The 18,315-nt window shown below is 34.4% G+C and overlaps 1 protein-coding gene across 3 annotated transcripts; it reads right to left on the bottom strand.

The window, feature by feature from the left end:
• Nucleotides 1–312: 312 nt before the first annotated feature.
• LOC136208509 (serine/threonine-protein kinase STY17) lies at nucleotides 313–10,507 on the bottom strand. 3 transcript variants are annotated; one of them, XM_065999422.1, is made up of 17 exons: nucleotides 10,072–10,507; nucleotides 9,495–9,609; nucleotides 8,527–8,624; nucleotides 8,245–8,364; nucleotides 7,806–7,860; nucleotides 7,378–7,488; nucleotides 6,381–6,431; nucleotides 5,229–5,404; nucleotides 5,047–5,154; nucleotides 4,695–4,768; nucleotides 3,712–3,887; nucleotides 2,641–2,736; nucleotides 2,218–2,298; nucleotides 2,017–2,070; nucleotides 1,788–1,922; nucleotides 1,598–1,721; nucleotides 313–1,348 (listed from the first exon to the last, which is right to left on the bottom strand). In XM_065999422.1, the coding sequence occupies exons 1-16, from the start codon at nucleotides 10,269–10,271 to the stop codon at nucleotides 1,641–1,643; spliced, it is 1,731 nt and encodes a 576-aa protein (XP_065855494.1). In that variant the 5' UTR covers nucleotides 10,272–10,507; the 3' UTR covers nucleotides 313–1,348; nucleotides 1,598–1,640. The 3 variants fall into 3 exon arrangements, with proteins under 3 accessions (XP_065855494.1, XP_065855495.1, XP_065855493.1); XM_065999423.1 differs by having other exon boundaries at nucleotides 313–1,332; XM_065999421.1 differs by lacking the exon at nucleotides 313–1,348 and having other exon boundaries at nucleotides 1,474–1,721.
• Nucleotides 10,508–18,315: the final 7,808 nt, after the last annotated feature.

The raw sequence follows: 18,315 nt of genomic DNA, 5'->3' as shown, positions 1-18,315 counted from the left end.
GTACGTAAAAACTAAATTGGTTCTTTCTCAATAATTATAAAACTAAATTTATAACTTATCTTTTTATATTTTAAAAGGTAAGAATTGTTAAGCCCCTCTCAATGCAAGGCGATTCCTTACATGCTATCTATTATGTAAGTTCAGTAGCGACCCTGAATTACCAAATGAATTTTTTTTTTTGACACCACCAAATGAATTTAGTTATTCACCATTAGATTTAGACTCATTAAAATAATAGGATGGAAATTCAAAACATCCTAAAACTTAGTTTTAATGAACCTAAATCTAACAGTAAATCATTCAGGGTCCAGATAAACGTTAAAATGTTACTAAATGTGAGTTTATATTGATGTTTCTACTTAAAATTATTACAATTTCTGGAAATTGTTAAGCCGTGGAATGCTTCTACCTCACACACTGAAATTCAATCCAGCCACGTTTTCAGTTTCTGACAACCATTTTACAAAGTAAACAAACCCCAACATGTCCCCCACATCTCCAAATCTTTACGCGTCCTCTTGCAGAGGTTCCTTTTTTTTAGTAGACCTTAAAAATCTCCCCCAGGGCAAGGGAAAACACAAGATAAAAAATCAGAGAGATGGCTAGAATTAAAACATCTCGAAAATGGTTCGACATTTTCCGAAGAAAATTCCAAAGGTCATCGTCTCATAGAAGAAACAACACCATTGATCTTCACTCCAATGCTTGCTCTGGTTCAAATGAAGCTGAGGCAAACACAAGTTATGAGGAACTCATCAGTGAAATATCATCATTGAAGATCGAGCTCACCGAAGAAGATATAGCTGTCATGAAAATCCAGGCAACTTTCAGGGGTCATCTTGTATGTCAAAAAACTAATCTCTTGCTGTATTATTTTGGTACGTTTCTTGAACATCACAACACTCATCTTTCTTTTTGGTTTTCTGTAACTGTCAATAGGCACGACGGGCATTTCGAGCTCTTAGAAGCCTGGTGAAGCTGCAAGCACTAGTAAGAGGAGCATATGTAAGGAAACAAACACGCATAGCGCTGCACTGCATGCAGGCACTTGTCCGGTTGCAGGTACGGATTAGAGCAAGGCAGCTTCTTGGTAAATGCAGTGATGACTGATCAGTGAAATCCCATCTATTACTGCTACATAACTGAGAAAGGTATCTAACATCCCCATATATCAGTGTAACAATCATGTGGTTTCTCAATTGTAATATGTGCCCCCTACCCTACCCTTCTCTTCGACATTACCGATGCATATTTTCTTACATTATTACTCGAACATCTGCCCATGTTCTGCATTTCTTTCAAATATAAGAGTTCTCGGCGTTATAGTATTACCTAATACCCACAAACCCTGTATCAAGTCTCCAAATGTTCAAATCAGTCTCCAAATAAGATTATCATAAGAAAACTGAGCAACAGTTTAACAAGCGAAAATAGATATAGGAACATAAGAAAATATCCAATGGAAAAAGGGAGGGCACGCAAAACCTATAAACTTATATTGAAGATATGGATGACAAAAGAAAAAATAAACCAACACTGTAGAACTGTTAACTTAAAAGCATTGTACAATTAAAATGTATGGATGATGAAAAATTGCCTGCACATGGATGCATTATTAACAGCTAATGCCTTCTCCCTACTTAGTGGTGACCTCTTATCAGTGCTGAGAAAAAGCCACTGGATGATTTATCCTTGCGTCTATCTTCCCTTTCGTATGGAACCTGTTTATTTAATTAATTTTAGGATCTTATGATGAGAACAAAATATTATTGAATGCAATTTCGTACCTCTTTGGCTATCTGCTGAAGAATATCTATAATCTCAGAGAAGTTGGGTCTTTGAGTTGGATCTTGCCGCCAGCATTTCTCAAGCAATTCTGTAAGTTTGGGATGAGTATTCTTGGGGATTGTAGGCCGTAGACCCTGTACGAATGTTAATGAAAAAATAAGTTGATGGAAATTGAGAAAAATGTTTCAGTTTCATGCTGCTGCATGAGAACACATCTATGATCTATACCTTTTGCACCACTCCAACTGCTGCTTGCAATGGGGTTAGGTATGCGTAAGGAAGCTGCAGTTTCAGACGAAATAGAACAATCAAGAAAAGAAAATTGTGGAATCATGACTAGAAAGATCAATTGATGCAAAAACTGTATTAAAAATGACAAATAGAGATAGCTTGTAAGAGAAGGAATTTGTTAAAGAATGCAAAACTTACTTCTCCCGTTAGAAGTTCCCATAGTACTATTGCAAAGCTGAAAACATCTGCCTTGTGATCGTATGGCTTGTGTTCAATCACCTTAATATGATAAAAGAAACAGTACACAAGTGCTAAGCATGACAAAAGACAGAGATGAAAGATTTGAAATTAATTTCCATTAGTTGGTAACGTCGATTTTTAAGGTTTTTTCTTTCAAGTATTTAATATTCATACTATTTATTTTGATTCTTCTATTTAGTTGTATTTGGTTCTACATCACAAGGATGAAAATATATTAATATAATGGAAAAACCACTATTTCTGCATGTTATAAAGCAAAGACTTCATCATGACATCAGATGTCCTATTTATGCCTTAAAGTGCTCTGTCCTGGACAGAAGATATGAAGAAACTAGAATTTGTGTTCAAGGAAATGAATACCTCAGGAGCCATCCAGCGATATGTTCCAGTTTCAGCTGTCATCACTCCTGATTGAGTTTGCACTCTGGCAACCCCAAAATCAGCTACCTTAACAACCTGTGTAGGAAGGATATATGATTTTAGAACAATCTATAGTTGAACTTTTTCCCTCTTGTTTTCTACAAGATCAGTTGATATTATTGTAGAATTGATCTCCAACAAGCCTCTATGTTGCCTGTGTCATTCAAATCATACAAAATTTTGCACAAAGAGAAACCAAATTAACTGAATTACCAAACATAAATTGTTTGTTGCTATGGTAATTAGGTTTTTCTATGTATTCAGTTCACTTTGGACCTATACACAAGTAATTCAGTAAATTCAATTCAGCTTATAATACCCTGTAAAGCTTGCTTAACCAAACAAATGCTTGCCCCAGATTAAGTAACATTCACAGACTTCCGTTTTAAATTGGAAAATGACACCCATCAAACCCCTTTGAAACTACAGTGCATTGGCATGGAAATTGCCTTTCTAGCAGAGAACAAGTTCACAAGAAGACAATTGTTTCTTCCCTCCTAAAAACTGATTATCAAAGCAATACACCACCTTTAATTATCAGAACTACTTGTGTATATCATTAGCTCCAAGGATGAATAGCATAAAGAAAGCCCACCACTAAATTCATTGACATCATGTAAAGAACGGGATAATCATCAATAGCAAGTCATAAGTTTCTTGCAAACATGACATGGTAAAAACAACAATTTGTCAATAAAAAAAAAGCCACTAGAGTTTCCTAAACCAGGAGAGATCAGATGAATTGTCGATAGTGGTTTGCACAAATTGGTAGGATGAGACAAAAAATTGTGCATATAAAACCATACATAAAAAAAGAGGAGAAAAATAGCATACATGATACAAATAACTGGAAAATATGAAAGATCGTATTAAAAATTGAGAATAATAAAGCCAAAAAGGAGTGGTTGTAAATCCAATTCGGATGATGACAAATATTTTGGAAGGGGATCAACATATAAATAAATAAGAAAACAATTCATAAGGGGAAAAAAGAGAGTCAAGCAATCTTACTTCATTTTCATCCATCAGAAGATTGGCAGTTTTCAAGTCCCTATGAATTATATTATTTTGGTGAAGGTAACTCATTCCCCTTGACACATCAGTTGCCACTTTGATTAAGGAAGGAAGCTTAAACATACCCTTGTGTTTATGTAGAAAATCATATATACTTCCTCTAGCCATGAACTCTGAAAATTGAATAATTTAGCATTAAAACATAAGCATTGTGGAGAATTAAAAGGGCAAGTCAGCCTACAAACGTGAATCTAAATTCTTGATTGGAGCTCAATATGAATAGGATTTTTGGGTTCTTTGATATCATAATGTAGACAGTAAAATTCTTCCCATTAGCAACATGATCCATATCATTAGCAAAGAGGGATTGAAGAGTAGAGGCAGATCATCAGATTGGATCCAAGAACCTAACTACTTTTACTCTATGAAGCACCGATACGGGTACGCATACGGGTCCAACAAACGGCATTTCTAAAAAATATGAGATACGGTTACGGCAGGGATACGGAAAATTTTATATATAATTAATAATATATATATCATTTGTAATGAAAAATTTAAAAGATACATAAATATATAAACCACAAATCACATTCATAAGTCATTATAAAACCACAAATAACATCTATAATATTAACTAATAAGTCATATAATCCTTATATTTTTAAAGTTTTTTAATTTGTTAAAGGGTGGTGGGTTGATATTACTTTATTTAATTTGTTATATAATCCTTATATTTTTAAAGTTTTTCTAAAAAAAAAAAACCCTACAATTTAACTAATTAATTATGAAAGTATCCCCTAATTAAAAAAGAAAAAGAAAAAAAGGGATGCTTCCTAGCCGTAAACCACCGTATCCCTGCCATCGGAGTATTGGATAGGCGTACATTGACCTCTTAGAAGTATCGGTGCTTCATAGCTTTTACTGCTAGAAATCCCATTAATCATACAATATACATATAAATGAGACTGAAAAATTACCAGTCACAATGCACAAGTTTGGAGGCCGGGTGCATGCACCTATGAATTGAACAACATTCTTATGCCGAATTTTCCTGCAAAATAGAAAGTTGTTGCAGAAGAAAACAAAGACCAATCAGAAAAAAAAAAGTAAGCAGACATAAATATTCTCATGTAATGAAAAGTAAGACACGAGTAGAACATTGCCTACAACAGAAACTTCAATATGCATCTGAAGTCAACCACAATTTCAAAATGCTTTTTTTTTTTTTTTTTTGCCTTGCCTTATGTCCCTAAAGTATTAAAGAATAACAAAGTAAATGTCTTTACAGACGAAAGAGAACTCTCGACCACATGTTACATAATAACAAACCTCATTATATAAACTTCTTGGGAGAACTCCCTAAGCATTTCTGCACTGACACGCTCAGGCTTGAGGACCTTAATGGCAACTTCTTGACTACAATATGTACCTTTGTACCTGAAGATTTTGAAGGTACTCTGTCTGAGAACTTGCACAATGGAAAAAGATAGTGTTTAGAATACAAAACTTACAGATCACCATAAGATCCAGATGCAACTTTGTTTCCAAATTTTAACTGACTGGAATCAATTTCCCAGACATCCGTTCCATCATTAGGTATTTCTATGCAATCCTGAAAAGATGCAGCCCTTGTGTCGTTCTGCTTATTCATAGCAGAAACAGAAGGATGTCTTGAACAACTCTGCTCCTGCAGAAATTACATTTCATCAAAGTTATATCATGTATTGCAGCTTCCGGTTTATCTACCAAATGGAAACATTAATGTCTGTGTAAAAACATTAATGTCTGTGTAAAACTGGATCCTAATGCAATAAAATCAGGTTTAACGTATTTAGGCATTCCAAAGTTTAAAAATTCAGAGCATACAACTAGCAATCTAACAAGTCATAGTTATCAGTAGTTATACCATAATGAAATTAGTTTAAGTAATGAATATGTGGAATTCGATTCTAACTTCCATGACCCAGAACAAGTTGCTGCTGCTTATAGGAAGCATTAAATTTAGATTTTAATAGCTGCAGCTTTATGAATCAATTACAACTTACCATTCCACATATAATAGCTAAAGAGAAGGAAAAACGAAAGTTATCTTGAGAAATTTAGAAGACCTCAAAGATCAAGGTGTAGAAACAATGAAAAACTACCTCATCAAGCACAATACTAGCTGTTCATTATGTTCTAGGTCCTTAAGAGATGGTTTACTTGAATCTAGTTGGGGTTTCCCGTTTTGATCTTTGTTTTTCACGAGGCTGTTTGAATTCATAATTGCCTAATATAAACACGATTTAACATAAAGGTTCTCTTAGAACTATAAAAAAAAAAAAAAAAAGGGCGGCCCGGTCGCATTACGCGTCCCCGCTGAGCGAGGGTCCGGGGAGGGGTCCCACCACAAGGGTGTATTGGGGGCAAGCCTTCCCTTGCCAAATTAATTGGCAAGAGGCCGCTCCTAAGACTCGAACCCGTGACCTCTGGTCACACGGCAACAACGTTTTACCGTTGCGCCAAGGCTCGCCCTCATTCTCTTAGAACTATATGTCAAAAAAAAAAAAAAAAGGTAAATCCATAGGTTATTCAGTTAAGAGGTTTCATTATCAATTAAGCAATAAAAACATAACATATGCAAGCAATATATTTGTGGAGAAATAAAGAAACTGTAAAACTACCTTGAACGTCAAAATTTCCTTTTTCAAAGCATTTTTAAGCTCCTCGGTTTCCTGAAGTTCTCCACATTATGAGCAAGAAAGGTGTTAGTCTTAGAATTATTGTCGTACTACAGGGAAAATAATAAAACTCAAACTTGTCTACATAAGTTCAAAAAGCAAATAGTTTAACAAACGAGGGAACACATTTTCAAAAGATTATGAAGAACTGTCAAACAGCCATGTAAAGCATAATAAATTCTAAATGTTCTTGAAACAAATTAGAGTTATTTCATGAATTGTCATTCTCCATTTCTCTTATTTGAAATCAAACAATTAGAGGCTCAACTTATATAATGATTTGGAAACACTAATTGGGAAAAGGAACATTATTTTACTGAGAGGAGAGGCTGCAAATTGGGACTCTTAGATGGGATATGAAGGATATAAAATCCTAGCTCATGATATTAGCATAACATATACATGAGCAAATGGAGGAATACAAACAGTCAGAGTAGAACAGAAAAGCAAAAAGTAAATATAAGTTGCCACAAGTGTTCAAACGAAGGACTGTAGTAGAGAAAAATCCAGTGATGGAAGTGTTAACTTATCACTAAATATAAAGAAGTTATTAATTAAGGTTGTTATCTCAAGTCATTACTTTGATCGTCTTCATACCCGTAGGATTAGCAAAATTCTCTTTATGAAAAAATCAATGACAGTGAGGGTGAATGCAACCATTATACATCTGAACCGTTCTAATTGTAAGTTCAACTTGAGTATTACGGCTAAGAGAGAACAAACAAAAACCAGTATACTAAAGAAATAATGAGAACCAGAAAACATATCACAAGAAAAGAAAAAAATCATAATAATGTAATGACAGGTTAATCACCATGATGGTAAAAATTAGGTGTTTACAAGTATCTGAAAACATTCCTTTTTCTTTCAACAAATAAAAGGATAAATAAACAAAAAAAGTGATGGAAAACAATATAAGCAAACGAACTTATGGCCTTACCTCTCGTGGCCAACCATCAACAACAAAGACATCCAAAGAAAACCCATCAACAGTAGAAAAAGCATGAGCTTCTTGAATGTTCAAACCAATCTCCGCAAGAAGGAAAGTCAACTGGAAAATCATTGGAACAAATTATTTTAATTATCTACTGAATAAACTGAAAAAGATTAATGTATATCTTAAAGAACTTCTTGGAAAGATGGATGCAGTATCTACAATAAATCTTTAAAATCTGCAAACTCGCAAACAATTTATCCATCAAAATACTTCTTCCAATGTTGTACAAAGGTAGGGATTAAAATTTATCTACTTCAATATAAGATAAACCAAATCTGAAATCACTTCATTTTTATCCAAGAACCATGCATGAAATATCACCAGACCAGCATATATAGAACTAAGCAAGTGTACTAGAATTAACTACCAACCTCACTAAGGAGTTTCGGCCTGTCAATTGTTGAAAAAGTGATCTCGTGCATAGGCCTACAAGATTGTCATATTCACAATAACAGGATTGATATAGGTTAAAGCCAATACAACAGCTGCTAATAAAAAATCTCTGAATTTTGAACAGCAAACTTATGAATTTAAATACAGAGGCCTCGGAAAAATCATAACTCCAAAATTATTGGTCAGTGGTCACAGAGTTGAATAAAACTAAAATGCACAGATAAAAGAAATCAAGTTGACTTTGCTGGAGTATAAAACATAAGAAAGTAAGTTTGACAGCACCATGTAATTTAATCAAATGTTTGATTATACATAATCAAAAGTGAACATGAAGAAACGTTCCACTTTTTAACAAGTTGACCAAACCAAAGACACTTTCTCAACGAGCACGTCACACAAAAGCTCTCAATTTCTTACCGAGAAATGTGTGAGATCGAATTTGCAGCACTATCTCCATCATCAACATGAAATCTATTGGTCTGTAATGCAACTGCTTCAAGATTAGGAGATGAGCCAAATGTAGGGGGTGGATGGATACTGCATAGAGAGACAGAAAACAGCAAAAATAGATTAAAAGCACATGCACCCAAATTTTGAAAGAAAACAAGAAGGATAACAAAAGATAAGATAATTGTATCCTTGACATTGCTGAAAGAAAATGAAGAAAATAACTAGGCAAATAAAAAATGGATTACATACCTCTGTCTGGTTGAAAAATAAGAACTCTGTGCATCTTCTTTCATTGCAGAATCTGAACTATTAGAATCAATAGACATCCCATTGAAGATAGGATACACCTAGTAAGAGAAAAGCAAAAACCAAGAAGCCATAAATTGCACGTCATTGATTCCAAGTTTTATTTAAACAAAACAAGCTACACAACAGCAATATTTCAGAACCTTATTGATGTTATGCAAAAAAGGATAATTGTTAGATCAGACAAATGACTTTACCAAACATGACTAATTTTAACTGAAACTCATCCAAGGGAGTAGCAGTTGAAGGTGGTATACAATTTCTCTCATGAGTCATGACCACAATATCTGAGATGATACTTATCTGGCCAGATCTTTTAATATGATGGAGGCATTTCATTCTTAAAGTAAAAATTCCAGTCCATTAGCTAGAATCCTAAAAGTGGTACTCTAACGGGAGAAGAATGTCTTCATAGTTTATAATGTAATATTTTTATTTTTTTAAAATTCCTACTGAAATGAACACTTTCAACACACTTAAACAACAGATCACTCTTGCTGAAGAGCAAGCTCATAAGCAGTAACCAACTATTCCTTTAGGATAAAAAGAGGTTTAAAAGGCTACCCTAATTGGGAGAAAAGTAGCAAGATATCAACCAAACTATAGTTCTCCACTTCAAATGTAGTTGCAGAGAAGCCTAATAAAAAGAATTAAAAAAAATTGGCATGAAATGAACCCAAGAACATGAGCTATTGGGTTGAGAGGCTAAGTAACTAAACCCACTCTGAAATACTGGACACTGAAATCATAAAACTCATGTTCTATATTAAACATTGAAGTTAGTTATTTCCAGAAGTGTTCCAGAGCAATATTGACTATTTTCCCACGCACAATGTCTGAGAAAAACAGTAAAGCATGTGGTCAGAACATTAACATAAATCGTTTGTCCAATTTAAACCAGATGTATTCACCTGTACAGGACGAACTTCAAATGCAGGTCGATTAGCAGGATCTTCTGCCAACTGAAGAAGCCTCTTATGAGTTAGCACATCTTCTGCCCTCTCCACATTCACATCCAATGCATATCTATTCATTTAACAAAAAATAAAAACAGTTCAAAAGCAGAGGATGAACACACAATTCAATCTGGATAATTAAGATTGAACTATATTCATGCTCCCTCAAAGAATTACATCACACTCCCTAGTAAAGACCTAAAGCATGTTACTGGATTTCATTGAATCTAACATAATTTTAAACAACAAAGGAAATTAGTGGAGATAAAATAATATCTAAAATAACTAGGATTTTGGATTCTTCTTCCTCATTTGATTCCAATCTAGAAACGCAAGAAATAAATCAGAATTCACAGGTACAAAGAGGAACAAAAATGAAAAAGTGAAAACTAGGAATCTCCTGATGAGCATGAGTAGGAAATCTTACACCAAATAGTAATATTCCAAGTAAAATATTCTCTAACTCACGTTTCGTTATGTTTCAGAAGCCAAACAAGAAAATCCTTAAAAAAGAGAAGTCCAAAAAGAAAACCTAGCAGGTAGTCGATTGAAATGAAGCCAGAGCTGATCATCGAAGCCAGGAAGATTCGCATCCCCAATATTTAACTCCTGGATTCGCCTAAGCACCTCGTTATACACCTCAAGCTTTTGCGTATGATGCCGAGGATTCGACTGTGAATACGACTCTACTGCTCTACTTCCACAACTCTCAACGTCTTCCTCAATCGCCATTGTTTAAAATAATACAATTAAACAACACCTCACCTCACTCAGTCAGAAAAGAAAAACCTTATCAGGAAAAAGGTAAGAGATGTCAATAAAATAACGGCGGATCGCACATACCGGCGTGATGGTTGCGGTGGTGGTGGTTAATGAATTTAGTAAATTGAAAGAGGGAAAGGGGAAGAGAGCAAGAAAGAGCGAAGCTCAACAACAAAAAGCCGAGTGATGCTTTTTTCCTTTAATTTCCTTTTTTTTTTATTAGTATTATTTTATTTTCTCAGTTGCTTTGGCTCTTCTCGCTCTTGCGCTAAGAGTTCCACGTCAGCACCAGGTGGTGGGGCCACCAAAAGGGTCCACGTATTTATCATAACGGCCTTAAATTGGATAAACTCCCGCATGAAAAATGCATACTTGAAATGAACATAGTAATTTATCCAAGACAATTTTTAATAAAAACTAGCCCAATAATATTATTTAATTAATTTTATGATCGGTAATTTAAAATAATATTTTAATTTTTTATTTTATATTGTTTTTTAATGATTTTTTTTTATTTTTAGTAATAATGATTTTTCCTTTATTACTATTTTAATTTTTTTTTATAAAATGTCATATATTATAGAGGAATAAATAAAACTCCACACTGTCAATAATCATTGCAACAGAACAAAAATTAGAAGAAATGAAACTCCACATTCATATAAGCAATAATCATCACAAGATCCATAAAGAAAAGAAAAAGAAACTATTAAAAGCAATAAAAACTATAAAAGGTACGAATAACATAATCAAAATATAAATCATATCATTCCTATAAGCTGAATCCTATTAAAAACTCGTTGCAATTCACCATTCATCATTTAGGCTCTTTCAGATATTCGGATCTCATTTTTTTTCTTTTTTGCAACCACACAGAACCATAGATCTACGGACAAGATGAATCTTTTCCGCTCTTGTTAATACCGAAAAAATATAAATGAAAAAAGTATAGCTAATAGATGTAGATTTGACGGAAAAAGAACTTCGATACGGTATGTAGATTTCAAACCAACAAGAAAATGTAAATATAAAGCTAAAAAATAAAACTAAAACATAGATGAGAGGCAAAAGAAGAAAGACATGTCCGCTAAGGAAACCTAGTTAGAAAAAGGAAATAGAGAAAAATAGAGAAAGGGGTGCAAACGAGCCTTGGTAGTTCGCAAACTATTCGAACTCGGCTCGGTGAAAGCTCGATCAAAGCTCGATTTGATAGGGCTCGACTCGAGTTCGGGATCAGCTCGAGCACTAACAAGCTGAGTCCGAGCTTCCTGAGATTCGACTCAAAAACTCGCGAGCAGGATCGATTATTTTTAATTACTATATAGATTTTATTGTATATATATAATATACATTTCATTGGTTATTATTAGTTTTCATTACAATTCACACTCAAATAAGAGTTAACCCATACAAAAATGACACAAAAAAATTAGACATTTAAGTTTTTAGATAAACAATTAGGTTTTTATAAGGAACAAAATACATTACAAACTTTAATATATATTTCATTGTTTGAAAATTTTCTCCGAGTTTGTGTTTTCTGACCACAAGTACCATCTACTCTTCTGGAATCTCGACAATAACATCATTGCTTTTTTTATAAATATTTTAAACTCATATGGAGTATATTATAAGGCTTTTTTGTTTTCTATGTATGATGAATTTGGTTAAAACTCGTTAAAAGCTCAATAAAAGCTCGGTTCGGTCAAAGCTCAGTCAGATTCGGTCAAAGCTCGGTCAGATTCGGTCAAAACTCGCCAAAGCTTGATTCGAGAGAGCTCGACTCGAGATACTAACGAGCCATTATCGAGCCTACTAAGGGTTCGGCTCAACTCGACTCGTTTACCCCCTTAGTCACATCAGACACTTGATAAGAATGGATAACACTGAGGAGGAGAGCGGTGGATCTTCATCGGAAAATGGCACTGTGAGAGCGAGAAACAAAAGGCTGAAGTTGCAGGGGGAAGAAGATAGAATCAGTTCTTTGCCAGATTCCCTAATTCAGTATATTTTTTCCTTTTTGCCCTTAACCAAACAAGCTATTCGCATTGGAGTTCTGTCAAAACGGTGGCAGAATCAATGGAGCCGAGTTTTGATTCTCATTTTCAATTCTACTAGTAAGAATGATACAAATTTCTCTCAATTCATCGACAGAACCCTAACTCTGCATGATTGCTCGAAGATACAGAAATTCCATATTCAATATGATTGGTACTTAGAGAGTGACGCTCAATTAACTTCAAAGATCTGTTTTGCAATAAGAAAAGATGTGGAGAAACTAATCTTGCATCTCTATCCTCAAGATGAGGATGGGGAGATTCCCTATGTGTTACTGAAATTCATTTACAACAATGCTTCGTTTGTTAAATTAGAGTTGTTCAAGTATGACTTTATACGTGATTGGAGGATAAATTGGCCACATCTCAAAGAATTGAAGTTGGAATGTTCTTCTATTTTTGATTTAGCTATAAAAAAAAGTTGTATTTGGCAGTCCGCTACTTGAATTATTTGAATTAACTAGATGTGTTGGGTTTACTAATGTCGTTATTGCTTTCAAATCTTTGAAAAAATTGATCTTTGTAGATGTTGAATCTGCCTTTGACACAAAGCACCTTGAAATTTCATGTCCAAATCTTGAGGAATAATATATAAAGATATCGGAGAATTCATATATTGGATGGTCTGACTTGTCTGATTAAATGATTGAAAATGTTTTATCCAATAGTCTCTTACTTCATACGTTGGAATTACCAGTCTTTGGATTACCAAGACTTTGTTGTTCTAATCGGCTGGTTATTGCTTCAAAATATTTGAAAAAATTTGTTTTGAGAGCAACGCATAATACTTTGGATTTTGAAATTTCATGTCCATAACTTGAGGAATTGAGTTTGTATCGATTTGTGTCGTTTGTATTTACCGATTTTGAAGATTTAGATTCTAAGTCTCGATGGGAGCGGTGTTTGGCAATGAAGATTCTCGGGAAGCTTCAACATATAAAGTTGCTTGAAATTGGGAGCCGGGTTATCAAGGTAACTTATAAAGTTTTTTCTTCTTGTTGTCCGCGGCGGTAGCAGCGACATGTGGGGGAGGTTGAGGAGGTAGTTGTGGGAGAAAGAAGAAGGAGAGAATAGGGAGTTTCTCTCTCTAAACCTTCGAAACACCATTCACCAAACCATTTTTTTTGATAGAGTATAAATGGGGAAATAATGGGTTTGGAGAATTGATTGTGCTTACACATCCTTTGCATATTAAGTTTTTACAGGTGAAAATGACAGCATTCTGAATGGTTTCAAATATAGTAGCGTTGATGGTGATCTTATTGGTATAATTGAAGATTGTTGGCTATTGAAATCTCACACTATTTCAATACCTTGGCATTTAACAAAAGGTGTGAAAGAGGAATCTTCATCTTGATATGTTTAAGATATAGAAATTGACCTTTTTTCTCTATCTATCTATCTTTTTTTTTTGTCAATAATAGTTTTGGCATCGGGTGATGGTTAGCAGAATAAATTCCTTACAAGCGGGGAAGGAGGTCCTCATTAAGTCCATTGTTAGGCGAATTCCGCAAGTGCATGGTTCCGCTTGTAGTAATAATAAGATATCGTTCCCACAGAGAACGCTGATTAACTACTATAACGGATTTAATTTATAAATTCGTTTTCTCTTGGTTATAGAGAATAAATAATTAGATTTGTAAATAGTTTTTTTAAAAGAATCATAATAATACTTAAATTATATTTCCTAAGTTTCTATTCCGTGCATAGCCTGGGATACACAGTGGCGGAGCCAGGACCGAAACTTTGGAGGGGCTTGACCGTGTTAGAATTTTTTTCACAAATCACTTCATTTTTTATACCAACCTACTGACTATAACTAGAGTTCTGACCAATATTGTCTATGGCAAATGAGATTGTTCGAGATAGCATTCTCGACTCAACACCTTACAAAGCTAGTTTAAATAGAGATAAGGTACTAGAATATGTCTATGGTTTTTGGGGAAGTATCAATTTAAACTCCACGTACAAAATAACACCAATATATGCTTAACGTTTAAAAAAGGTACCAATTTAGGCTTCGATAATGGAACGGGACATGTCATTGATATTACTCCGTTAAGTTGTGTCAATCGTACCTGGAGGGAGAAATAAGAACTTAACGGAGTAATAGAAATGACGTGTCTAATCCGTTCTCGAGGCCTAAATTGATACATTTTTTAAACGTTAATGTTATTTTATACATGGAGCCTAAATTGATACTTCCTAAAAACAATAGACTTATTTTAATAGCTTATCCTATTTAAATATGCTCTCAAACCTTTTAAATGCAATCGGAACAAAAATCTCTTTCTTCCATATTAAACCATCGCACTTGGATGAGGTTAAAAGAGGCTAAATAATTAACTTGCATAAATTTAGTACGAAGAAGTAGGAAAATTTAAAGGTTAAATGGAGATTAATCGAAGGTTGTCCTTATTGTATGTTGTTAGGTTGAAAATCGAGAGTTTATAGATTGAAACAAATTGAATTTTATGAGTGGGGTAGAATTTGGTAAAAAGTAAAAGTAAATCTCAAATCAGAGTACAACAACCAATAAATATCTATATTTATGCCCATAAAAAGGGAGGTAATAAAAAACATTTCATAAAAAAAGTAATAAAAAAACAGAATTAAAAGGAAAACCAGTTGAAGCGGCGCTTGGGAATTGCTGCTACTGTGGGAAAGAAAAACGCCTTCTTTGAGAAAGGAAAAAGCCAACAGTAATAAAAGTAGCAGTTGAAATGGAGGGCAAATATGTCTTTTTTCATTTTTTTTAATTAGGGATGAATGAAACGACGTAGTTTAGTTCATCCCTAACCTAAAAAAAAATAGAACAGAAAGATTGGAGCCCATCTTTCTGCAAGAACGCCATGGTTGGGGGGGCTCCCAGCCATGGCGATTTCAAGTTTTACCAGGGGCGGAGTATCCCTACTATGGGTTTTCCGGCGGCCGGAGGGTCCGCTGACCCTCCCCGCCCCCTCTGGCTCCGCCCCTGGGGATACATACAAATTTTTATAAGTTTAAACCTAAAAACACTTTTCAAACTTGCTGCAGTTGTATCATATAGGAGTATTTAATCCAATCTCTCGATCCAAGATTAAATAACTTAGATATTTTTAGATAGATAATCCTAATTCCTCGACCTATCGTAGTGAATTAGAATTAAGAATTAAAAACGAATCAAGTGGATTATGTGATACAATTATCCTTTTATGAACTGAATCTTTTCTAACTTTATAAAATGATAATTATTCCTATGTCTTGCTTAAATGGATTTCCCTAGAATATTCATAAAAGCAGTAATAGAATCTGATGATGAACATAGAATAATTTGCATTAGATTGAATTGTGATTTTGATAAACAAGTGTTTGACAGAGTTAATGATATGTCAATAGTAAAGAATACAAAGAATAAAGACTGTAACAGATGAGAGTATAGGGGTTGTGAATCCATTTAATGTCTCTATAAGGTTGCAATGCCTATGGGCGTCTTCTTCTTTTGTATCTTGTATCTTGTATCTCGAGGAAGTGTATCTTTCGATCTTGCTACCTTCGATGCTTGAAGTAAAAGCTTAGAAACTATAGAATCTTGATATCTTCAGCTTATCTCTATAGAGTATCAATCTGTATTTTATCTTCTTGCTTGTTGTATTGTATTGAATATTGTCTTTCTTGAATGGAGAGAGGAGTATCCTTCTTATAGTGGATGAAGGATTATGTCTTTTCAAGATGATAACTCTTCAAGTGTTGTTATGGAGAGTCACAACCCATGGTGAAGAAGAATGATGATTCAGGTTGAAAGAGATATATTTGTACTGAAGAATCATGTCTTTTTACAGTGAAGATGTCGGTCACGAATGGGACAGGAGTGTCACGTTCGTGACTTTGTTTTGCCATGCAAAGTTGGCAAAGTTGTCTATCACGATCGCGACATGGGTCACGATCGCGACAGATGGATTTCTGTCAATGCCTAAGTTTAAGGCATGTCACGTTCAGGACAGGTATGTCACGAACGTGACAGATGATTTTGCCGTAATTTTGGCTCTTTTCTTCTGTCTTTGGTCCGTTCCTTGCTGATATTCCTTCATATTGAGCTTTTATGTATTTCAAACCTATCTCTGTACAAATCATGAACAAACAAATAAAATCTTTCCAAAACATATCCTAAACTAAGCTTGCATTAATATAAAAATGAATATGCATGCATAAATACATAAATTAAGGACTTATCATCCGTGATCTAGGATATCCCTTCTTTCTACATGAGTTCCTTCCTCCTACCTAAATATTTTTGTGGTGATTTAAGAAAATTATGAACTCCTTTATGTGGGGTATAAAACAGGATGGTCCTCGTCGGATTCATTGGGCCTCGTGGGAAGAGAATGGTCGCCTTAGTTTTTGTCACCTTTATTTCTTTAATCTTGCTATACTCGGTAAACATGTGTGGAATTTCATTTTACGAACCCTAATTCCCTATCTAGTAGACTTCTCAAAGATAAATATTTCCTTAAGGGGAGCTTTTAACTACGTATTTAGGTTCCAACCCAAACCAAACTTAGAGAGGCATTTGGAATGGTATTCTTTCTTTAAAAGCTGGTATCATTGGTGTATTAGTCGAGGTGGATCTATTAAGGTTTCAGGTGATGCTTGGCTCCCTAGTCATGATTGCTTGATTCATAACCCAACCCTGGTTGGTTCAGAATCTTAGAAAGTGCACAATCTCTTTATTCCGAGCTCAAGAATATGGAACTTGTCCCTATTGCAAAACATGTTCACTTCTATTGTGGTTGAAGATATTTTTATGCTTCCAGAAGGATCTTTGTCCTTGCCCGACCGCTTTCGATGGTATTTCAATCCTCGAGGTGTGTATACAATTCCTTCAGTTTATAGAATTACAGTTGACCATCACTTGTTTGCGGAGTCAAACTTAGATATAAGGGTCCTTTAGATGGGCTTCTAGAGCTTCTCCATTCCTCCTTGGTTCAATCTTTTTCTCTGAAAAGTTTTGGCTAATTGTTTGCCTATATATGTTTGGACATTGAAAATTTGTTGTGCTACATGTAATGCAGTCGGTGAACATGCAACTCACCTCTTCATGGGCTGTCCTTTTGCTCTTAATTGTTGGAACTTGACCAACAGTCACTTTTCCTTGATAGAGTTATACTTATATACGAAGTATAACTGATAGAGTTATACTTGTATAATAAGTACTCACAGTATAAGAGTTATATTATTTAGGAAGTCTTAGACACCACGATTGTATAGGCTGAATACTTTGTGTATAAATACTCATGTACTTGTGTTGATTAATATTATCAAGAGATATTTGCCCTCGAATCTTACATGGTATCAGAGCTTCATTAGGGTTTCAATATCTAAATATATTATTTCTTCCTCCTGGAATAATTTTAATTCGCAGAACTCTTGGTCTAGTCAGACATAATTTGCTTCAGTGGATCAAAGGAATTCTCATCCTCAGATGAACATGGCTTCTACTTCTGATGGAAAACAATGGGTCATGGGCACAGGAGCTACACATCATCTAACCTCGGATTTGGACAATCTCCAAATTCATTCTGAATATCAAGGTCCTAAGCAAGTCACATTTTAGGTAATGGTTCTCAAATTCCTATTAAATCTGTCAGATCCTTTGTTTGTCAACTCAATGGTAAATCACTTAATTTTTGTGATGTTCTTTTTGTTCCACCTGCCTCTAAAAATCTTATATATGTTTGTTCTCCAACAGCATCTAATCAAATTTCTGTTGATTTTTTTGCTGACAATTTTCTTATTAAGGATTTGGAAATGAAGGCCCTACTCCTCAATGGGCGAAGTAAAGATGGACTTTACTATCTACCAGTGACCTCATCCTATCCAGTTTAAATTAATTTTGCAGCTCTTTCTACCCGACATGCTCATTGGGGTCACACAGCTACACCAGTCGTTAAGAAACTAGTTTCTGATAATGTTATTAT

This window comes from Euphorbia lathyris, chromosome 10, assembly GCF_963576675.1.
Source record: "Euphorbia lathyris chromosome 10, ddEupLath1.1, whole genome shotgun sequence".
Lineage (NCBI taxonomy): Eukaryota > Viridiplantae > Streptophyta > Magnoliopsida > Malpighiales > Euphorbiaceae > Euphorbia > Euphorbia lathyris.
This window is presented reverse-complemented; position numbering and strand designations above follow the sequence as displayed.